General features: G+C 52.7%; 1 protein-coding gene across 1 annotated transcript in view; it reads left to right on the top strand.

Annotated features, from left to right (window-relative positions):
* Positions 1 to 10,935: 10,935 nt before the first annotated feature.
* The window catches only part of ARAP1 (ArfGAP with RhoGAP domain, ankyrin repeat and PH domain 1), a 113,679-nt gene continuing 100,031 nt past the window's right edge, over positions 10,936 to 24,583 (top strand). Inside the window, exons 1-4 of the mRNA XM_054082309.1 lie at positions 10,936 to 11,397; positions 13,997 to 15,617; positions 17,874 to 17,971; positions 19,416 to 19,486. Of these exons, the coding sequence (XP_053938284.1) occupies positions 11,157 to 11,397; positions 13,997 to 15,617; positions 17,874 to 17,971; positions 19,416 to 19,486 (2,031 nt within the window). The 5' untranslated portion in view covers positions 10,936 to 11,156. The remainder of the gene's footprint in view (positions 11,398 to 13,996; positions 15,618 to 17,873; positions 17,972 to 19,415; positions 19,487 to 24,583) is intronic.

Here is a 24,583-nt window from a genome sequence, read left to right as displayed (position 1 = left end):
GTGGGACCTTCTCAGGAGGAGGTGGGACCTTCTCAGGAGGAGGTGGGACCTTCTCAGGAGGAGGTGGGACCTTCTCAGAAGGAGGTGGGACCTTCTCAGGAGGAGGTGGGACCTTCTCAAAGTGAGGTGGGACCTTCTCAAAGTGAGGTGGGACCTTCTCAGGAGGAGGTGGGACCTTCTCAGGATGAGGTGGGACCTTCTCAGGATGAGGTGGGACCTTCTCAGAAGGAGGTGGGACCTTCTTGGAATGAGGTGGGAACTTCTCAAAGTGAGGTGGGACCTTCTCAGGATGAGGTGGGACCTTCTCAGGAGGAGGTGGGACCTTCTCAGGAGGAGGTGGGACCTTCTCAGGAGGAGGTGGGACCTTCTCAGGAGGAGGTGGGACCTTCTCAGGAGGAGGTGGGACCTTGAAATGGGGGTGAGAACCTCCCAGAAAGAGGTGGGAACTGCTCAAAGTGAGGTGGGACCTTCTCAGAAGGAGGTGGGACCTTCTCAGGATGAGGTGGGACCTTCTCCAAAGGAGGTGGGACCTTCTGGAAATGAGGTGGGACCTTCTCAGAAGGAGGTGGGAACTGCTCAAAGTGAGGTGGGACCTTCTCGGAAGGAGGTGGGACCTTGAAATGGGGGTGAGAACCTCCCAGAAGGAGGTGGGACCTTCTCAGGAGGAGGTGGGACCTTCTCAGAAGGAGGTGGGACCTTCTCAGGAGGAGGTGGGACCTTCTCGGAAGGAGGTGGGACCTTCTCAGGAGGAGGTGGGACCTTGAAATGGGGGTGAGAACCTCCCAGAAGGAGGTGGGACCTTCTCAGAAGGAGGTGGGACCTTCTCAAAGTGAGGTGGGACCTTCTCAGAAGGAGGTGGGACCTTCTCAGGAGGAGGTGGGACCTTCTCAGGAGGAGGTGGGACCTTCTCAGGAGGAGGTGGGACCTTCTCAGAAGGAGGTGGGACCTTCTCAGGAGGAGGTGGGACCTTCTCAAAGTGAGGTGGGACCTTCTCAGGAGGAGGTGGGACCTTGAAATGGGGGTGAGAACCTCCCAGAAGGAGGTGGGACCTTCTCAGGAGGAGGTGGGACCTTCTCAGGAGGAGGTGGGGCCTTCTCAGGAGGAGGTGGGACCTTCTCAGGATGAGGTGGGACCTTCTCAGAATGAGGTGGGACCTTCTCAGAAGGAGGTGGGACCTTCTCAGGAGGAGGTGGGACCTTCTCAGAATGAGGTGGGACCTTCTCAGGAGGAGGTGGGACCTTCTCAGGAGGAGGTGGGACCTTCTCAGGAGGAGGTGGGACCTTCTCAGGAGGAGGTGGGACCTTCTCAGGAGGAGGTGGGACCTTCTCAGGAGGAGGTGGGACCTTCTCAGGAGGAGGTGGGACCTTCTCAGAAGGAGGTGGGACCTTCTCAGGAGGACCTTGCAGTGTTCCGGAGGTTCTCAGAGGGCTCCGCCCCTCTCCAGATGTTCTGGAGGTTCACCCCAGTATGGCCCAGTTCAACCCCAGTGCTCCCCAGTTCACCCCAGTATGGCCCAGTTCAATCCCAGTGCTCCCCAGTTCCATCCCAGTTCACCCCAGTTCAATCCCAGCTCATCCCAGTTCAGTCCCAGTACACACCAGTATGACCCAGTTCAATCCCAGTGCTCCCCAGTTCCATCCCAGTTCATTCCAGTTCAATCCCAGCTCATCCCAGTTCCGTCCCAGTACACACCAGTTCACCCCAGTATGACCCAGTTCAATCCCAGTGCTCCCCAGTTCACCACAGTGCTCCCCAGTTCAATCCCAGTTCACCCCAGTTCAATCCCAACACATCCCAGTTCAGTCCCAGTACACACCAGTTCACCCCAGTATGACCCAGTTCAACCCCAGTGATCCCCAGTATGACCCAGTTCGATGCTGATTCATCCCAGTTCAATCCCAGTGCTCCCCAGTACTCCCCAGTTCAGTCCCATTGCTTCCCAGTTCAATCCCAGTATGCCCCAGTTCAATCCCAGTGCTCCCCAGTTCAGTCCCAGTGCTCCCCAGTTCTCCCCAGTATGCCCCAGTTCAATCCTAGTGCTCCCCAGTACATCCCAGTTCACCCCAGTACGCCCCAGTTCAGTCCCAGTACGCCCCAGTTCAATCCACGTACTCCCCACTTCTGTCCCAGTATAGCCCAGTTCTGTTCCAGTGCTCCCCAGTTCCGTCCAAGTACCTCCAGTTCAGTCCCAGTTCCCCCCAGTTCAACCCCAGTGCTCCCCAGTTCCATCCCAGTTCACCCCACTTCAATCCCAGCACATCCCAGTTCCGTCCCAGTACACACCAGTTCACCCCAGTATGACCCAGTTCAATCCCAGTGCTCCCCAGTTCCATCCCAGTTCACCCCAGTTCAATCCCAGCACATCCCAGCTCAGTCCCAGTTCACCCCAGTATGGCCCAGTTCAACCCCAGTGCTCCCCAGTTCAATCCCAGTGCTCCCCAGTTCAATCCCAGTGCTCCCCAGTTCAGTCCCAGTACACACCAGTTCACCCCAGTATGGCCCAGTTCAACCCCAGTGCTCCCCAGTTCCATCCCAGTTCACCCCACTTCAATCCCAGCACATCCCAGTTCAGTCCCAGTACACACCAGTATGGCCCAGTTCAACCCCAGTACTCCCCAGTTCCATCCCAGTTCATTCCAGTTCAATCCCAGCTCATCCCAGTTCCGTCCCAGTACACACCAGTTCACCCCAGTATGACCCAGTTCAATCCCAGTGCTCCCCAGTTCAATCCCAGTGCTCCCCAGTTCAATCCCAACACATCCCAGTTCAGTCCCAGTACACACCAGTATGACCCAGTTCAACCCCAGTGCTCCCCAGTTCCATCCCAGTTCATCCCACTTCAATCCCAGCTCATCCCAGTTCCGTCCCAGTACAAACCAGTATGACCCAGTATGACCCAGTACAACCCCAGTACACACCAGTTCACCCCAGTATGACCCAGTTCAATCCCAGTGCTCCCCAGTTCACCACAGTGCTCCCCAGTTCCATCCCAGTTCACCCCAGTTCAATCCCAACACATCCCAGTTCAGTCCCAGTACACACCAGTTCACCCCAGTACGACCCAGTTCAACCCCAGTGATCCCCAGTATGACCCAGTTTGATGCTGATTCATCCCAGTTCAATCCCAGTGCTCCCCAGTACTCCCCAGTTCAATCCCAGTGCTCCCCAGTACTCCCCAGTTCAGTCCCATTGCTTCCCAGTTCAACCCCAGTATGCCCCAGTTCAATCCTAGTGCTCCCCAGTACATCCCAGTTCACCCCAGTACGCCCCAGTTCAGTCCCAGTACGCCCCAGTTCAATCCACGTACTCCCCACTTCTGTCCCAGTATAGCCCAGTTCTGTTCCAGTGCTCCCCAGTTCAGTCCCAGTTCCCCCCAGTTCAATCCCAGTGCTCCCCAGTTCCCTCCCAGTTCACCCCAGTTCAGTTCCAGCACATCCCAGTTCACCCCAGTATGCCCCAGTTCAGTCCCAGTGCTTTCCAGCTCAATCCCAGTACGCCCCAGTTCAGTCTCGGTGCTCTCCAGTTCAATCCCAGTACATCCCAGTTCACCCCAGTACATCCCACTCCCATCCCAGTATGCTCCAGTTCAGTCCTAGAAGATCCCCGTTCAGTCCCAGTATGCCCCAGTTCAATCCCAGTACGCCCCAGTTTACCCCAGTATGCCCCAGTTCAGTCCCAGTGCTCTCCAGCTCAATCCCAGTACATCCCAGTTCACCCCAGTACATCCCACTTCCATCCCAGTATGCTCCAGTTCAGTCCTAGGATATCCCAGTTCAGTCCCACTATGCCCCAGTTCAATCCCAGTACATCCCAGTATGCTCCAGTTCAGTCCTAGGATATCCCAGTTCAGTCCCACTATGCCCCAGTTCAATCCCAGTACGCCCCAGTTCAATCCCAGTCCATCCCAGTATGCTCCAGTTCAGTCCTAGGATATCCCAGTTCAGTCCCAGTATGCCTCAGCTCCCCCCAGTATAACCCAGCTCAATCCCAGTATATCCCAGTTCAATCCCAGTACGCCCCAGTTCAATCCCAGTCCATCCCAGTTCCTTCCAGTCCATCCCAGCACAATCCCAGTCCATCCCAGCACAATCCCAGTCCATCCCAGTTCCTTCCAGTCCATCCTATCTCAATCCCAGTCAATCCCAGTCCATCCCAGTCCATCCCAGTCCATCCCAGCTCAATCCCAGTCCATCCCATCTCAATCCCAGTCCATCCCAGTTCCTTCCAGTCCATTTTATCTCAATCCCAGTCCATCCCAGTCCATCCCAGTCCATCCCATCTCAATCCCAGTCAATCCCAGTCCATCCCAGTCCACCCCATCTCAATCCCAGTCCATCCCATCTCCATCCCAGTCCATCCCAGTCCATCCCAGCTCAATCCCAGTCCATCCCAGCACAATCCCAGTCCATTTTATCTCCATCCCAGTCCATCCCAGCACAATCCCAGTCCATCCCAGTCCATCCCAGCTCAATCCCAGTCCACCCCATCTCAATCCCAGTCCATCCCAGCACAATCCCAGTTCCTTCCAGTCCATTTTATCTCAATCCCAGTCCATCCCAGTCCATCCCAGTCCATCCCAGTCCACCCCATCTCAATCCCAGTCCATCCCAGTCCATTCCAGTCCACCCCATCTCAATCCCAGTCCATCCCAGTTCATTCCAGTCCATTTTATCTCAATCCCAGTCCATCCCAGTCCATCCCAGCACAATCCCAGTCCATCCCAGTTCCTTCCAGTCCATTTTATCTCAATCCCAGTCCATCCCAGTTCATTCCAGCAGAATCCCAGTCCATCCCAGTTCCTTCCAGTCCATTTTATCTCAATCCCAGTCCATCCCAGCTCAATCCCAGTCCATCCCAGTTCCTCCCAGTCCATCCCAGCTCAATCCCAGTCCATCCCATGTCAATCCCAGTCCATCCCAGTCCATCCCAGTCCATTTTATCTCCATCCCAGTCCATCCCAGTCCCTCCCAGTCCACCCCATCTCCATCCCATCTCCATCCCAGTCCATCCCAGTCCCTCCCAGTCCATTTTATCTCCATCCCAGTCCATCCCAGTCCCTCCCAGTCCATCCCAGTCCCTCCCAGTCCATCCCATCTCCATCCCAGTCCATCCCAGTCCATCCCAGTCCATTTTATCTCCATCCCAGTCCATCCCAGTCCATCCCAGTCCATTTTATCTCCATCCCAGTCCATCCCAGTCCATCCCAGTCCATTTTATCTCCATCCCAGTCCATCCCAGTCCATCCCAGTTCTCCCCAGTGGCTCGGGCCCCGCCCCTCTCTGCCCCAGTTCCGCCACCAACCAACGCCGTCGGCATCGCTGGGCCTCGCGCCAACATTCCCGGGACGGCGGCCAACATTCCGACCGGGATCCGACGCCTTCGGCCTCTCCTCCCCCTCCCCCTCCCCCTCCTCCTCTCCGGTTCCGGATCGGTTCCGGATCGGTTCCGGCTCCGTTCCGGCTCCCTGGAAGCGGGAATGGTGCCGGTAATGACCTCAAGATTAGGGTATCCTCGGATTCGGAATGGGATAGCGGGGTGAGAGCGGCCGGAATGGGGCCAAGGATCGCGATAGTTGGGGGATTAATAGCGATATTTGGGGGATTAATAGCGATATTTGGGTGATTAATAGTGATATTTGGGGGATTAATAGCGATATTGAGGGATTAATAGCGATAGTTGGGTCATTAATACTGATAGTTGGGTGATTAATAGCAATATTTGGGTGATTAATAGCGATTTTGGGGGATTAATAGCGATATTTGGGTGATTAATAGCGATATTGAGGGATTAATAGCGATATTTGGGTGATTAATAGCGATATTTGGGTGATTAATAGCGATAGTTGGGTGATTAATAGCGATATTTGGGTGATTAATAGCGATATTTGGGGGATTAATAGCGATATTGAGGGATTAATAGCGATAGTTGAGTGATTAATAGCGATATTGGGGGATTATTAGCGATATTTGGGGGATTAATAGCGATAGTTGAGGGATTAATAGCGATAGTTGGGTCATATTAGCGATATTTGGGTGATTAATAGCGATATTTGGGTATTAATAGCGATATTCGGGGATTAATAGCGATATTTTGGGGATTAATAGCAATATTTGGGTAATTAATAGTGATATTTGGGTGATTAATAGCGATATTGAGGGATTAATAGCAATAGTTGGGTCATTATTAGCGATATTTGGGTGATTAATAGCGATATTTGGGTGATTAATAATGATATTGAGGGATTAATAGCGATTGTTGGGTGATTAATAGCGATATTTGGGGATTAATAGCGATATTTGGGTGATTAATAGCAATAGTTGGGTGATTAATAGCGATATTTGGGTATTGATAGCGATATTTGGGTGATTAATAGCGATATTTGGGTGATTAATAGTGATATTTGGGGGATTAATAGCGATAGTTGGGTGATTAATAGTGATATTTGGGGGATTAATAGCGATAGTTGGGTCATTAATAGTGATATTTGGGGGATTAATAGCGATATTTGGGTGATTAATAGCGATATTGAGGGATTAATAGCGATAGTTGGGTCATTAATAGCGATATTTGGGTGATTAATAGCGATATTTGGGTGATTAATAGCGATAGTTGGGTGATTAATAGCGGTATTTGGGTCATTAATAGTGATATTTGGGTGATTAATAGCGATATTTGAGTATTAATAGCGATATTCGGGGATTAATAGCGATATTTTGGGGATTAATAGCAATATTTGGTAATTAATAGTGATATTTGGGTGATTAATAGCGATATTGAGGGATTAATAGCAATAGTTGGGTCATTATTAGCGATATTTGGGTGATTAATAGCGATATTTGGGTGATTAATAATGATATTGAGGATTAATAGCGATAGTTGGGTGATTAATAGCGATATTTGGGGGATTAATAGCGATATTTGGGTGATTAATAGCGATATTTGGGTGATTAATAGCGATAGTTGGGTGATTAATAGCGATATTGAGGGATTAATAGCGATAGTTGGGTGATTAATAGCGGTATTTGGGTCATTAATAGTGATATTTGGGTGATCAATAGCGATATTTGGGGATTAATAGCGATATTTGGGTCATTAATAGCGATATTTGGGTGATTAATAGCGATATTGAGGGATTAATAGCGATATTTGGGTGATTAATAGCGGTATTTGCAGGATTAATAGCGATAGTTGGGTGATTATTAGCGATATTGAGGGATTAATAGCGATATTTGGGGATTAATAGCGATATTTGGGTATTGATAGTGATATTTGGGTGATTCATAGCGATATTTGGGTGATTAATAGCGATATTGAGGGATTAATAGCGATATTTGGGTGATTAATAGCGGTATTTATTAATAGTATTATTTGGTCTATTTTTTGCTGATATTGGGCTATTTATAGCAATATTGGGTTATTAATGGCACTATTAGTGTTATTAATCGCCATATTTGATCTATTTATTGTGATTTTTGGGTCATTTATGGACCAATTTCATTATTAATAGTATTATTCGGTCTATTTTTTGCCGATATTGGGCTATTTATAGCAATATTGGGTTATTAATGGCACTATTAGGGTTATTAATCGCCATATTTCACCTATTAATCATTATTTTGGGGTCATTTATGGACTGATTTGGTTATTAATCACGATATTTCCTCTATTTATCACGATCGTGGGGTCATTCATAGCGATATTTGGTTATTAATAGTATTATTTGGTCTATTTTTTGCTAATATTGGGCTATTTATAGCAATATTGGGTTATTAATGGCACTATTAGGGTTATTAATCGCCATATTTCCTCTATTTATCGTGATATTGGGGTCATTCATAGCGATATTTGGTTATTAATAGCATTATTTGGTCTATTTTTTGCCGATATTGGGCTATTTATAGCAATATTGGGTTATTAATGGCACTATTAGGGTTATTAATCATTATTTTGGGGTCATTTATGGACCGATTTGATTATTAATCACGATATTTGTTCTATTTATCACGATATTGGGGTCATTCATAGCGATATTTGGTTATTAATAGCGTTATTTGGTCTATTTTTTGCCGATATTGGGGTATTTATAGCAATGTTGGGCTATTAATGGCAATATTAGCGTTATTAATAGCGATATTTGATCTATTTATCACGATATTGGGGTCATTCATAGCGATATTTGGTTATTAATAGCATTATTTGGTCTATTTTTGGTTAATATTGGGCTATTTATAGCAATATTGGGTTATTAATGGCACTATTAGCGTTATTAATCGCCATATTTGACCGATTAATCGTGATTTTGGGGCCATTTATGGACCGATTTGGTTATTAATCGCGATATTTCCTCTATTTATCGTGATCGTGGGGTCATTCATAGCGATATTTGGTTATTAATAGTATTATTTGGTCTATTTTTGGCTAATTTTGGGCTATTTATAGCAATATTGGGTTATTAATGGCACTATTAGTGTTATTAATCGCCATATTTCACCTATTAATCATTATTTTGGGGCCATTTATGGACCGATTTGGTTATTAATCACGATATTTCCTCTAATTATCACGATCTTGGGGTCATTCATAGCGATATTTGGTTATTAATAGCATTATTTGGTCTATTTTTTGCTGATTTTGGGCTATTTATAGCAATATTGGGCTATTAATGGCACTATTAGGGTTATTAATCACGATATTTCCTCTATTTATCACGATATTGGGGTCATTCATAGCGATATTTGCTTATTAATAGCATTATTTGGTCTATTTTTGGTTAATATTGGGCTATTTATAGCAATATTGGGTTATTAATGGCACTATTAATGTTATTAATCGCCATATTTGACCGATTAATCGTGATTTTGGGGTCATTTATGGACCGAATCGGTTATTAATCACGATATTTCCTCTATTTATCACGATCTTGGGGTCATTCATAGCGATATTTGGTTATTAATAGCATTATTTGGTCTATTTTTGGCCGATTTGGGGCTATTTATAGCAATATTGGGTTATTAATGGCACTATTAATGTTATTAATCGCCATATTTGACCGATTAATCACGATATTGGGGCCATTTATGGACCGATTCAGTTATTAATCGCGATATTTCCTCTATTAATCGCATTATTTATGGAGATTTTGGGTCCTTAAGGACAACCCCATTTCTCCCCAGGGGACCTCAAAGCGGTGGAGATGTGGCCACCACCCACCTTCTCCCTTATTCCTCATTGGTGGCCACACGTTGGCTTTTGGTGGCCACACTTTGGCTCCCGGTGGCCACCGCTCTCCCCACCCTTCACCCCTCGACCCCCACACCCTTCTCCGTGTCCTCCAACCCCATTTCTCCCCATGGACCTCAAAGCGGTGGAGATGTGGCCACCACCCACCCTCTCCTTTACTCCTCCTGGTGGCCACACGTTGGCTTTTGGTGGCCACACTTTGGCTCCCGGTGGCCACCGCTCTCCCCACCCTTCACCCCTTGACCCCCACACCCTTCTCTGTGTCCTCCAACCCCATTTCTCCCCAGGGGACCTCAAAGCGGTGGAGATGTGGCCACCACCCACCCTCTCCTTTACTCCTCCCTGGTGGCCACACGTTGGCTTTTGGTGGCCACACTTTGGCTCCCGGTGGCCACCGCTCTCTCCCCACCCTTCACCCCTTGACCCCCACACCCTTCTCCGTGTCCTCCAACCCCATTTCTCCCCAGGGGACCTCAAAGCGGTGGAGATGTGGCCACCACCCACCCTCTCCCTTACTCCTCCCTGGTGGCCACACGTTGGCTTTTGGTGGCCACACTTTGGCTCCCGGTGGCCACCGCCCTCCCCACCCTTCACCCCTTGACCCCCACACCCTTCTCCGTGTCCTCCAACCCCATTTCTCCCCATGGACCTCAAAGCGGTGGAGATGTGGCCACCATCCAACCCCTCCCTTATTCCCTCCTGGTGGCCACACGTTGGCTTTTGGTGCCACACTTTGGCTCCCGGTGGCCACCGCTCTCCCCACCCTCACCCCTTGACCCCCACACCCTTCTCCGTGTCCTCCAACCCCATTTCTCCCCAGGGGACCTCAAAGCGGTGGAGATGTGGCCACCACCCAACCTCTCCCTTACTTCCTCATTGGTGGCCACACATTGCTTTTTGGTGGCCACACTTTGGCTCCCGGTGGCCACCGCTCTCCCCACCCTTCACCCACTTGACCCCCCACACCACTGCCTCCTGTGTCCTCCAACCCCATTTCTCCCCAGGGGACCTCAAAGCGGTGGAGATGTGGCCACCACCCACCTTCTCCCTTATTCCTCATTGGTGGCCACACGTTGGCTTTTGGTGGCCACACTTTGGCTCCCGGTGGCCACCGCTCTCCCCACCCTTCACCCCTTGACCCCCACACCCTCCTCTGTGTCCTCCAACCCCATTTCTCCCCATGGGGACCTCAAAGCGGTGGAGATGTGGCCACCACCCACCCTCTCCCTTACTCCTCCCTGGTGGCCACACGTTGGCTTTTGGTGGCCACATCTCAGCTCCCGGTGGCCACCGCCCTCCCCACCCTTCACCCCTTGACCCCCACACCCCTCTCTGTGTCCTCCAACCCCATTTCTCCCCAGGGGACCTCAAAGCGGTGGAGATGTGGCCACCACCCAACCTCTCCCTTATTCCCTCCTGGTGGCCACACGTTGGCTTTTGGTGGCCACACTTTGGCTCCCGGTGGCCACCGCTCTCCCCACCCTTCACCCCTTGACCCCCACACCCTTCTCTGTGTCCTCCAACCCCATTTCTCCCCATGGGGACCTCAAAGCGGTGGAGATGTGGCCACCACCCACCCTCTCCCTTACTCCTCCCTGGTGGCCACGCGTTGGCTTTTGGTGGCCACACTTTGGCTCCCGGTGGCCACCGCTCTCCCCACCCTTCACCCCTTGACCCCCACACCCTTCTCCGTGTCCTCCAACCCCATTTCTCCCCAGGGGACCTCAAAGCGGTGGAGATGTGGCCACCACCCAACCTCTCCCTTACTCCTCATTGGTGGCCACACATTGGCTTTTGGTGGCCACACTTTGGCTCCCGGTGGCCACCGCTCTCCCCACCCTTCACCCCTTGACCCCCACACCCTTCTCCGTGTCCTCCAACCCCATTTCTTCCCAGGGGACCTCAAAGCGGTGGAGATGTGGCCACCACCCACCCTCTCCCTTATTCCCTCCCTGGTGGCCACACGTTGGCTTTTGGTGGCCCACGGCTTCTCCCAACCCTCCAATTGGTGGTCCACCCCCACCCCTTCCTTCCTCCTTCCTCCTCGAAGCCCTTCCCCCTCCGTTGGGGTTCATCCGGAAGTTCATCCGTGGGTGGAGGAACATCTCCGAGAGGTCCTTCAGGAGGTCCTTAGGGGCCACCGGAGACCACTTTGGGGCAAGTGGACCACTTCGGTAGAGCCAAAGGGAGGGGGAGGGGGGGACCTTAACGAGGTGGTGGTCGTTAACGAGGTCTTCTTCGTTAATGACATCCGGAAGAGGGGGAAAGAGGAACCACCGGTGGGGGTGGAGGCATCGAGAGGGCGGTTGGGAGACGAAAGGGCTCCTGGTGGCCACCACTCGGTGTTTTGTGGCCACCAAGATGGCGGGAGAAGTGGTTGTGAGTGTCGGGAGCCCATCTCCATCTCCTCCATCTCCATCTCCTCCACCTCCATCTCCTCCATCTCCATCACCTCCACCTCCTCCACCTCCTCCATCTCCACCTCCTCCATCTCCATCATCTCCATCTCCATCTCCATCTCCTCCATCTCCTCCATCTCATCTCCATCTCCATCTCCATCTCCATCTCCATCCCCATCTCTTCCATCTCCATCTCCTCCATCTCCGTCACCTCCATCTCCTCCATCTCCATCACCTCCATCTCCATCTCCATCTCCTCCACCTCTTCCACCTCCTCCATCTCCATCTTCTCCATCTCCTCCATCTCCTCCATCTCCATCTCATCTCCATCTCCATCTCCATCCTCATCTTCATCTCCATCTCCTCCATCTCCATCTCCTCCACCTCCTCCATGTCCTCCATCTCCATCTCCTCCATCTCCTCCATCTCCATCACCTCCATCTCCATCACCTCCATCTCCATCTCCTCCACCTCCTCCATCTCCTCCATCTCCATCTCCTCCATCTCCTCCATCTCCATCACCTCCATCTCCTCCATCTCCACCTCCTCCACCTCCTCCATCTCCTCCATCTCCTCCATCTCCTCCACCTCCTCCATCTTCTCCATCTCCATCTCCATCTCCTCCATCTCCATCTCCATCCCCATCTCCTCCATCTCCTCCACCTCCTCCATCTCCTCCATCTCCATCTCCTCCATCTCCTCCGTCTCCTCCATCTCCATCTCCATCACCTCCATCTCCATCTCCTCCATCTCCACCACCTCCATCTCCTCCACCTCCTCCATGTCCTCCATCTCCATCTCCTCCATCTCTTCCATCTCCTCCACCTCCATATCATCTCCTCCATCTCCTTCTCCTCCATCTCCATCTCCTCCATCTCATCTCCTCCATCTCATCTCCATCTTCTCCATCTCCATCTCCATCTCCATCTCCTCCATCTCCATCTCCTCCATCTCCATCTTCTCCATCTCCTCCATCTCCATCTCTTCCACCTCCATCTCCATCTCCATCTCCATCCCATCTCCTCATCTTCCCCATCCCACATCTCCATCTCAAAAGGCCTCCCTTCCAGAATCATCCATCACCTCCCTCTCCTTCTTGGACCTCTTGGGTTCTTCCCAATGTGGAGATCTCCACCGTGGAGATCCCAACGTGGAGATCCCAACGTGGATCTTCTATACCTCAAAAGGCCTCAAAGAACCCTTCCAGAAGTCCATCCGAGGTCACCGGTGGTGCTGAGGACCTCCGGTTTCTCCTTCTTGGACCTCCTTGGGTTCTTCCCACCATGGAGATCTCCACCGTGGAGATCCAACGTGGAGATCCCAACGTGGATCTTCTATAGACCTCAAAAGGCCTCAAAGAACCCTTCCAGAAGTCCATCTGAGGACCGGTCACCGGTGGTGCTGAGGACCTCGGTTTCTCCTTCTTGGACCTCATTGGGTTCTTCCCAACGTGGAGATCTCCACCGTGGATATCCCAACGTGGAGATCCCAACGTGGATCTTCTCCGTAGACCTCAAAAGGCCTCAAAGAACCCTTCCAGAAGTCCATCTGAGGTCACCGGTGGTGGTGAGGACCTCCGGTTTCTCCTTCTTGGACCTCCTTGGGTTCTTCCCAAGGTGGAGATCTCCAACGTGGAGATCCCAACGTGGATCTTCTCCGTAGACCTCAAAACGCCTCAAAGAACCCTTCCAGAAGTCCATCTGAGGTCACCGGTGGTGGTGAGGACCTCCGGTTTCTCCTTCTTGGACCTCCTTGGGTGGAGATGGGACGTGGGATGGATGTTCTACCACCCCCGTGAGGTCCCCCCACCTCCCGTCCTCTCCTTCTCCTCAGCTCTGGTGGTCTGGAGGTGGTGGATTGAGCCCCCCCGGATGGACCATGGATGGAGATCAACCCTGAGGAGAAGGACATGAGGACCACCAAAGCCATAGGGTGAAGGTGGAGGTTCTCCACCGCTCCCTGGTGAGGTCCCACCTGGAATTCTCTGGTGGAGTCCTCAGCTCAGGAAGGACATCACGGAGACGTTGAGGTGAAGCCGGTGGAGATCACCGAGATGATTTGAAGGTTGGAGAACCTTCTGGAGAACCTGGAGAGGTGGTTTGTTATCAGGAGAAGATTCCATGGAGACCTTCCAGAAGGTTCCAGGAGATTCCAGAGGAGCTTTCAGGCCATTTGGTTACCCGGAGAAGTCAATTCTCCATCTTTGGAGGTGTTGAAGGCCACGTTCTTCATGGAACGAGAGGTGGTGGAGATGGAAAGGGGTGGACTTGGAGGTCCCATCCACCTCCTCATTCCATGGAAGGTCACGGTTTGGCCTTCAACCATTGCTTCTCACCCATCTTCTCACCCACCTGCAGGTCCTGATGTCCTCCTGACCTTCTGGAGATGTTCTGAGAGGTCCACCACCACCACCACCATGGAGGAGGAGGAGAAGACCATGCCGGTGTCCTCCTGGTTGGCAGCTCTTCACCTGGAGCAGTACGTGGAGACCTTCCACCACGAGGACCTATGGACCGTGGGGGACTGTCGGGCGTTGAGCGATGAGGTCCTCACCCACCTCGGGGTTCTTCTGCCCGGCCACCGCCGTCGCATCCTCGGGGGCCTTCAAAAAACCTTCTCAGAAGCTTCGTTGGAGACCACCAAAGGTTCTCCGAGGAAACCTCTTCCCTTCAAGAGCCACCGCTTCCGTCCCACCTCCACCGAGGACCTCGCGGAGGAGCTTCCACCCACGGTGGAGGTGGACCAAGAGGGGTCCATCGCTCGCATCCCACCACCCATTCCACCTCGGGTGGGATGTAGACCTCCTGTGAGGTTCTCCTCTTCTCCAACACCGTTTGGATCACCTCCTGCTCCTCAGAACCCTCTGGAGATGCCACCACGGACCACAAAGAGGTCACCGCCTGCTCCTCAGAACCCTCTGGAGATGCCACCACGGGTTGAGAAGCCCTTAGAGGAGACCACAAAGAGGTCATCGTCTGCTCCTCAGAACCCTCTGGAGATGCCACCATGGACCACAAAGAGGTCATCGTCTGCTCCTCAGAACCCTCTGGAGATGCCACCACGGGTTGAGAAGCCCTTAGAGGAGACCACAAAGAGGTCACCGCCTGCTCCTCAGAACCCTCTGGAGATGCCACCATGGACCACAAAGAGGTCATCGTCTGCTCCTCAGAACCCTCTGGAGATGCCACCACGGGTTGAGAAGCCCTTAGAGGAGACCACAAAGAGGTCAACGTCTGCTCCTCAGAACCCTCTGGAGATGCCACCACGGGTTGAGAAGCCCTTAGAGGAGACCACAAAGAGGTCACCGCCTGCTCCTCAGAACCCTCCGGAGATGCCACCACGGGTTGAGAAGCCCTTAGAGGAGACCACAAAGAGGTCACCGTCTGCTCCTCAGAACCCTCTGGAGATGCCACCACGGGTTGAGAAGCCCTTAGAGGAGACCACAAAGAGGTCATCGTCTGCTCCTCAGAACCCTCTGGAGATGCCACCACGGACCACAAAGAGGTCACCGTGTGCTCCTCAGAACCCTCTGGAGATGCCACCACGGGTTGAGAAGCCCTTAGAGGAGACCACAAAGAGGTCACCGTGTGCTCCTCAGAACCCTCTGGAGATGCCACCACGGGTTGAGAAGCCCTTAGAGGAGACCACAAAGAGGTCACCGCCTGCTCCTCAGAACCCTCTGGAGATGCCACCACGGGTTGAGAAGCCCTTAGAGGAGACCACAAAGAGGTCATCGTCTGCTCCTCAGAACCCTCTGGAGATGCCACCACGGGTTGAGAAGCCCTTAGAGGAGACCACAAAGAGGTCACCGTCTGCTCCTCAGAACCCTCTGGAGATGCCACCATGGGTTGAGAAGCCCTTAGAGGCCACCACGAAGAGGCCACCGTTGCCGGCCAAGAGGCGCCACTTGGAAGCCAAAGGTCCTCCGTTGCCCCAAGGGCCACCGCAGGTCCCCCCCCGGACAATGACCCTCAGGAGGTGAGGAGAGCCGGGGAGGACCTCAGGTGGGAACCATGGGGAGGTGGGAACGGCCCCTCCGGCTCCAGGGGGGCCACCGGTTTGAGGATGGTGGCCACCAACTTGATGGCGATGGTCATGGTTTGATGTTGGTGGCCACCAATTCGATGCTGGAGGCCACCAACTTCATGCTGGTGGCCATGATTTGATGTTGGTGGCCACCAACTTGATGCCAATGGCCATGATTTGATGTTGGTGGCCACAAATCTGATTCTGATGGTCATGATTTGATGTTGGTGGCCACCAACTTGATGCCAAAGTTCATGATTCAATGCTGGAGGCCACCAACTTGATGCCAAAGGTCATCAATTAGATGCTGGTGGCCACAAATCTGATTCTGATGGTCATGATTTGATGCTGGTGGCCACCAATTCAATGCTGGTGGCCACCAACTTGATGCCAGTGGCCACCAACTTCATGCTGACGGCCATGATTTGGTGATGGTGTCCATCAATTTGATGCCAAAGGTCATGATTTGATGTTGGTGGCCACAAATCTGATTCCGATGGTCATGATTTGATGCTGGTGGCCACCAACTCGATGCTGGTGGCCACCAACTTGATGCCAATGGTCATCGATTTGATGTTGGTGGCCACCAACTTGATGCTGACGGCCACGATTCGATGTTGGTGGCCACCAATTTGATGGCAATGGTCACGAATTGATGCTGGTGGCCACCAACTCGATGCCAAAGGTCATCGATTTGATGTTGGTGGCCACCAATTTGATGCTGATGGTCATGATTCAATGCTGGAGGCCACCAACTTGATCCCGGTGGCCACCAACTTCATGCTGATGGTCATGATTGATGCTGGTGGCCACCAACTTGATGCCAATGGCCACGATTTGATGTTGGTGGCCACAAATCTGATGCCAATGGCCATGATTTGATCCTGGTGGCCACCAACTTGATGCCAGTGGCCATGATTTGATGTTGGTGGCCACAAATCTGATTCTGATGGCCATGATTTGATGCTGGTGGCCACCAATTCGATGCTGGAGGCCACCAACTTGATGCCGATGGCCACAATTTGATGCTGGTGGCCACAAATCTGATTCCGATGGTCATGGTTTGATGCTGGTGGCCACCAACTTGATGCCAATGGCCACGATTTGATGCTGGTGGCCACAAATTTGATTCCAATGGCCATGATTTGATGCTGGTGGCCACCAATTCGATGCTGGAGGCCACCAATTTGATGCCAAAGGTCATTGATTTGATGCTGGTGGCCACCAACTTGATGGCAATGGTCATTGATTCAATGCTGGTGGCCACCAATTTGATGTTGGTGGCCACCAACTTGATGCCAAAGGTCATCGATTTGATGCCGGTGGCCACCAATTTGATGCCAAAGGTCATCGATTCGATGTTGGTGGCCACCAACTTGATGCCAATGGCCATGATTTGATGCTGGTGGCCACCAACTTGATGCCAGTGGCCACCAACTCGATGCCAATGGCCACAATTTGATGCTGGTGGCCACAAATCTGATTCTGATGGTCATGATTTGATGCTGGTGGCCACCAATTTGATACCAATGGCCACAATTTGATGTTGGTGGCCACAAATCTGATTCCGATGGTCATGATTTGATGTTGGTGGCCACCAACTCGATGCCAGTGGCCACCAATTTGATGCCAAAGGTCATCGATTCGATGCTGGTGGCCACCAACTCGATGCCAATGGCCACAATTTGATGTTGGTGGCCACCAACCTGATGCCAATGGCCATGATTTGATGCTGGTGGCCACCAACTTGATGCTGGTGGCCACCAACTTCATGCTGACGGCCATGATTTGATGCTGGTGGCCACCAATTCGATGCTGGAGGCCACCAATTTGATGCCAAAGGCCATGATTTGATGCTGGTGGCCACCAATTCGATGCCAGTGGCCACCAACTCGATGCCGGTGGCCACGATAACGCCCTCCGCTCCCTCCCGTGGCCTTCAAAGCTCTTCGGGTGTCTTCTGGTGGCCCTGAGGACCTCGTGAAGAACCTCAACCGCCTCCGCAACCACCGAGAAGGGACTTTGAGGTCCTCAGAGCGGTTTTGGGGCTGCAGAAGCAGCAGAAGAACAGAAGAAGATGAGGACTTCCCTACGGGGACCTCTTGGGAAGGGCTTTGGGGGGGTCACGGTGGTGGGGTTGGAGGTCCTCTGGAACCCCAAGAGCTGATGGGGGTGGGGAGGTCACCTCGGGTTCCTCTCCTCTCGCAGTTCCTCTCCCAACGAGGAGGTGGTGGTCCACCACAGGAGGTCCCCACCGCCCCGGTGGCCTCGGGGGAAGGCACCGTCGAAGGTCACCGCTGGGTTTGGTGAGTATGGAGGGTTCCTCCAATGCCATCCTCGGGTCCTCATCACCATCTTCTGGTCCTCAACCCCATCTTCTGGTCCTCAACACCATCTTCTGGTCCTCAACCCCATCTCCTGGTCCTCAACCCCATCCTCTGGTCCTCAACCCCATCTTCTGGTCCTCAACCCCATCCTCTGGTCCTCATCACCATCCTCTGGTCCTCAACCCCATCTTCTGGTCCTCATCACCATCTTCTGGTCCTCAACCCCATCCTCTGGTCCTCATCACCACACTCTTGGTCCCAACAACATCTTCTCCTCCTCCATCTCCACCTTCTCCTCCTCCATCTCCACCTTCTCCTCCTCCATCCCCACCTTCTCCTCCTCCATCTCCACCTTCTCCTCCTCCATCCCCACCTTCTCCTCCTCCATCTCCACCCTTTGGTCCTCCAACCCCACCTCCTGGTCCTCCAGCTCCACCTGGTGGTCCTCCAACTCCACCTTCTGGTCCTCCAACCCCACCCCTTGGTCCTCCAGCTCCACCCCTTGGTCCTCCAGCCCCACCTCTTGGTCCTCCAGCCCCACCTTCTCCTCCAACCCCACCTCCTGGTCCTCCAGCCCCACCTCTTGGTCCTCCAGCCCCACCTTCTCCTCCAGCTCCACCTTCTGGTCCTCCAACCCCACCTCCTGGTCCTCCAGCTCCACCTGGTGGTCCTCCAACCCCACCCCTTGGTCCTCCAGCTCCACCCCTTGGTCCTCCAGCCCCACCTCTTGGTCCTCCAGCCCCACCTGCTCCTCCAGCTCCACCTCCTGGTCCTCCAGCTCCACCTGGTGGTCCTCCAACCCCACCCCTTGGTCCTCCAACCCCACCCCTTGGTCCTCCAACCCCACCCCATGGTCCTCCAGCCCCGCCCCTTCCTGTCATGGACTCCTCGGTGTACGTTGCCTTTTTCCTCCCGGAGGTTCTCCATTGGGTGGAAGTTCTCCCTTGGGTGAAGGTTCTCCTTTAGGCTTCACCCGGAGCTCTTTATGGAGTTATGGGACCACCACCACCTTCTCCTGCCCAGGAGGACCTTCTCCTCTCCTTCACTGATGGTGGTGGAGGAGGAGGAACCGCTTCCTCCTCCGCTTCCTTCAGGTTCTTCTCCCTCTTTCCTCTCCACCACTTTGGAACGGAGGAGGAGAAGTCCACATTGGGGTTCTCCTGAAGCTCCAGGGGTGGTGGAACCTCAATGTCCTCCCAGAACCTCCTCCCAGGGTCACTCTTTGGCCCTCAGCGCCACTTTCTTCTCCTCCAAATCCCTTTTCCCACCGTCTCCGTTGGTTCTCTTCTCCAAAGTGAAGGTGGAACTCCATGGAGGTCCTTCTCGATGGGGTTTGGGTGATGTCCCACCTCCATCCGGACCGGGATTGGGTGGTGGAAGCTCTTCCATGACCTTTCCCAACCTTTTCCTTCGGCTTTTCCAGGTGATTCGGACGAAGAGGACATCACCAGGAGGATGGAATTAAGAGGAACCATCCAGGAGGTGGTTGAGAAGGTTGGGACCACCATGGGGGTTCCTGGAGGTGGGATGGGAGACCTCAAAGTGACCTTTGGAGGCACCAAAGTGGCTTTGGAGGCACCAAAGTGACCTTTGGAGGCACCAAAGTGGTCTTTGGAGGCACCAAAGTGACCTTTGGAGACACCAAAGTGACCTTTGGAGACACCAAAGTGGCTTTGGAGACACCAAAGTGGCTTTGGAGACATCAAAGTGGGCTTTGGAGACACCAAAGTGGGCTTTGGAGACACCAAAGTGGCTTTGGAGACATCAAAGTGGGCTTTGGAGACACCAAAGTGGCCTTTGGAGACACCAAAGTGGGCTTTGGAGACACCAAAGTGGCTTTGGAGACACCAAAGTGACCTTTGGAGACATCAAAGTGGGCTTTGGAGACATCAAAGTGGCTTTGGAGACACCAAAGTGGGCTTTGGAGACACCAAAGTGGCCTTTGGAGACATCAAAGTGGCCTTTGGAGACATCAAAGTGGGCTTTGGAGACACCAAAGTGGCTTTGGAGACACCAAAGTGGGCTTTGGAGACACCAAAGTGGCTTTGGAGACAACAAAGTGGTCTTTGGAGACACCAAAGTGGCCTTTGGAGACACCAAAGTGGCTTTGGAGGCACCAAAGTGGCTTTGGAGGCACCAAAGTGGCTTTGGAGGCACCAAAGTGACCTTTGGAGACACCAAAGTGGTCTTTGGAGGCACCAAAGTGGGCTTTGGAGACACCAAAGTGACCTTTGGAGACATCAAAGTGGGCTTTGGAGACACCACTGAGGTTGATGGAGGATCTGGAGATGGTTGAGAAGGTTGGGGCCACCACGGGGGTTCCTGGAGGTGGGATGGGAGTCCTCAAAGTGACCTTTGGAGGCACCAAAATGACCTTTGGAGACATCAAAGTGGCTTTGGAGACACCAAAGTGGCTTTGGAGACACCAAAGTGACCTTTGGAGACACCAAAGTGACCTTTGGAGGCACCAAAGTGGCCTTTGGAGACACCAAAGTGGGCTTTGGAGCCACCACTGAGGTTGGAGGGAGGATCTGGAGATGGTTGAGAAGGTTGGGGCCACCACGGGGGTTCCTGGAGGTGGGATGGGAGTCCTCAAAGTGGCCTTTGGAGACACCAAAGTGGGGTTTGGAGACATCAAAGTGGGCTTTGGAGGCACCAAAGTGGCTTTGGAGACATCAAAGTGGGCTTTGGAGACACCAAAGTGGCCTTTGGAGACACCAAAGTGGCTTTGGAGACACCAAAGTGGCCTTTGGAGACACCAAAGTGGTCTTTGGAGACATCAAAGTGGCCTTTGGAGGCACCAAAGTGGGCTTTGGAGACACCAAAGTGGCCTTTGGAGACACCAAAGTGGGCTTTGGAGACATCAAAGTGGGCTTTGGAGACACCAAAGTGGGCTTTGGAGACATCAAAGTGGGCTTTGGAGACATCAAAGTGGGCTTTGGAGACACCAAAGTGGCCTTTGGAGACACCAAAGTGGGCTTTGGAGACATCAAAGTGGGCTTTGGAGCCACCACTGAGGTTGGAGGGAGGATCTGGAGATGGTTGAGAAGGTTGGGGCCACCACGGGGGTTCCTGGAGATGGGATGGGAGTCCTCAAAGTGACCTTTGGAGGCACCAAAGTGGCTTTGGAGACACCAAAGTGGGCTTTGGAGACATCAAAGTGGGCTTTGGAGACACCAAAGTGGGCTTTGGAGACACCAAAGTGGCCTTTGGAGAAATCAAAGTGGGCTTTGAAGACACCAAAGTGGGCTTTGGAGACACCAAAGTGGCTTTGGAGACACCAAAGTGGGCTTTGGAGATACCAAAGTGGCCTTTGGAGAAATCAAAGTGGGCTTTGAAGACACCAAAGTGGGCTTTGGAGACACCAAAGTGGCTTTGGAGACGCCAAAGTGGTCTTTGGAGATACCAAAGTGGCTTTGGAGACATCAAAGTGGTCTTTGGAGGCACCAAAGTGGCTTTGGAGACATCAAAGTGGTCTTTGGAGACACCAAAGTGACCTTTGGAGGCACCAAAGTGGCCTTTGGAGACACCAAAGAGGGCTTTGGAGACACCAAAGTGGCTTTGGAGACACCAAAGTGGTCTTTGGAGACACCAAAGTGGGCTTTGGAGACATCAAAGTGGGCTTTGGAGACATCAAAGTGGGCTTTGGAGGCACCAAAGTGACCTTTGGAGACACCAAAGTGGGCTTTGGAGCCACCACTGAGGTTGGAGGGAGGATCTGGAGATGGTTGAGAAGGTTGGGGCCACCACAAGGGTTCCTGGAGATGGGATGGGAGTCCTCAAAGTGACCTTTGGAGGCACCAAAGTGGGCTTTGGAGACATCAAAGTGGCCTTTTGGAGACACCAAAGTGACCTTTGGAGACACCAAAGTGGTGTTTGGAGACACCAAAGTGGTCTTTGGAGACACCAAAGTGGCTTTGGAGACACCAAAGTGGGCTTTGGAGACATCAAAGTGGGCTTTGGAGACATCAAAGTGGGCTTTGGAGACATCAAAGTGAGCTTTGGAGACATCAAAGTGGGCTTTGGAGACATCAAAGTGGGCTTTGGAGACACCAAAGTGACCTTTGGAGCCACCACTGAGGTTGGATTGAGGATCTGGAGATGGTTGAGAAGGTCGGGACCACCACAGGGGTTCCTGGAGATGGGATGGGAGTCCTCAAAGTGACCTTTGGAGGCACCAAAGTGGGCTTTGGAGGCACCAAAGTGGCTTTGGAGACATCAAAGTGGGCTTTGGAGACACCAAAGTGACCTTTGGAGACACCAAAGTGGTCTATGGAGACACCAAAGTGGGCTTTGGAGGCACCAAAGTGGGCTTTGGAGGCACCAAAGTGGCTTTGGAGACACCAAAGTGGCTTTGGAGACACCAAAGTGGGCTTTGGAACCACCACTGAGGTTGGAGGAGGAACTGGAGATGGTTGAGAAGGTTGGGGCCACCATGGGGGTTCCTGGAGGTGAGATGGGAGTCCTCAAAGTGACCTTTGGAGGCACCAAAGTGGCCTTTGGAGACACCAAAGTGGTCTTTGGAGCCACCAAAGTGGCTTTGGAGACATCAAAGTGGCCTTTGGAGACATCAAAGTGGCCTTTGGAGGCACCAAAGTGGCCTTTGGAGACATCAAAGTGGGCTTTGGAGCCACCACTGAGGTTGGAGGGAGGATCTGGAGGTGGTTGAGAAGGTTGGGGCCACCATGGGGGTTCCTGGAGATGGGATGGGAGTCCTCAAAGTGACCTTTGGAGACACCAAAGTGGCTTTGGAGCCACCACTGAGGTTGGATGGAGGATCTGGAGATGGTTGAGAAGGTTGGGGCCACCACGGGGGTTCCTGGAGATGGGATGGGAGACCTCAAAGTGACCTTTGGAGGCACCAAAGTGGTCTTTGGAGACACCAAAGTGGCTTTGGAGACATCAAAGTGGCTTTGGAGACACCAAAGTGGCCTTTGGAGACATCAAAGTGGGCTTTGGAGACACCAAAGTGGCTTTGGAGACATCAAAGTGGGCTTTGGAGACACCAAAGTGGCCTTTGGAGACACCAAAGTGGGCTTTGGAGACACCAAAGTGGCTTTGGAGACATCAAAGTGGCCTTTGGAGGCACCAAAGTGGCTTTGGAGGCACCAAAGTGGGGTTTGGAGACACCAAAGTGGCTTTGGAGACACCAAAGTGGGCTTTGGAGCCACCACTGAGGTTGGATGGAGGATCTGGAGATGGTTGAGAAGGTTGGGGCCACCACGGGGGTTCCTGGAGATGGGATGGGAGACCTCAAAGTGACCTTTGGAGGCACCAAAGTGGTCTTTGGAGACACCAAAGTGGGGTTTGGAGACATCAAAGTGGGCTTTGGAGGCACCAAAGTGGTCTTTGGAGACACCAAAGTGGGCTTTGGAGACACCAAAGTGGCTTTGGAGACACCAAAGTGGGCTTTGGAGACACCAAAGTGGTCTTTGGAGACACCAAAGTGACCTTTGGAGACATCAAAGTGGGCTTTGGAGACACCAAAGTGGCTTTGGAGACACCAAAGTGGCCTTTGGAGACACCACTGAGGTTGGAGGAGGATCTGGAGATGGTTCAGAAGGTTGGGGCCACCATGGGGGTTCCTGGAGGTGGGATGGGAGTCCTCAAAGTGACCTTTGGAGACACCAAAGTGGCCTTTGGAGACACCAAAGTGGGCTTTGGAGACATCAAAGTGGGCTTTGGAGGCACCAAAGTGGCCTTTGGAGCCACCACTGAGGTTGGATGGAGGATCTGGAGATGGTTGAGAAGGTTGGGGCCACCATGGGGGTTCCTGGAGGTGGGATGGGAGTCCTCAAAGTGACCTTTGGAGGCACCAAAGTGGCTTTGGAGACACCAAAGTGGCTTTGGAGACATCAAAGTGGGCTTTGGAGACATCAAAGTGGGCTTTGGAGGCACCAAAGTGGCCTTTGGAGCCACCACTGAGGTTGGATGGAGGATCTGGAGATGGTTGAGAAGGTTGGGGCCACCACGGGGGTTCCTGGAGGTGGGATGGGAGTCCTCAAAGTGACCTTTGGAGGCACCAAAGTGGCTTTGGAGACACCAAAGTGGCCTTTGGAGACACCAAAGTGGCTTTGGAGACATCAAAGTGGGCTTTGGAGACACCAAAGTGGCCTTTGGAGCCACCACTGAGGTTGGATGGAGGATCTGGAGATGGTTGAGAAGGTTGGGGCCACCACGGGGGTTCCTGGAGGTGGGATGGGAGTCCTCAAAGTGACCTTTGGAGGCACCAAAGTGGCCTTTGGAGACATCAAAGTGGGCTTTGGAGACACCAAAGTGGTCTTTGGAGACACCAAAGTGGGCTTTGGAGACACCAAAGTGGCTTTGGAGACACCAAAGTGGGCTTTGGAGACACCAAAGTGACCTTTGGAGACACCAAAGTGGGCTTTGGAGCCACCACTGAGGTTGGATGGAGGATCTGGAGATGGTTGAGAAGGTTGGGGCCACCACGGGGAGCTGAGAAGGTCTCCAGGATGGACACCTCGAGATGGTTCTGAGAAGGTTCCAAAGGTTCCTCCTCACCTCCGGTGAAGGGTTTGGAGCTGAGAAGGTTCCAAAGGTTCCTCCTCACCTCCGGTGAAGGGTTTGGAG

The sequence above is a fragment of the Cuculus canorus genome, chromosome 1, assembly GCF_017976375.1.
Source record: "Cuculus canorus isolate bCucCan1 chromosome 1, bCucCan1.pri, whole genome shotgun sequence".
In the NCBI taxonomy this organism is placed as follows: domain Eukaryota; kingdom Metazoa; phylum Chordata; class Aves; order Cuculiformes; family Cuculidae; genus Cuculus; species Cuculus canorus.
Note: the sequence above shows the minus strand (reverse complement) of the source record. Positions and strands in the feature narration are given on the sequence as shown.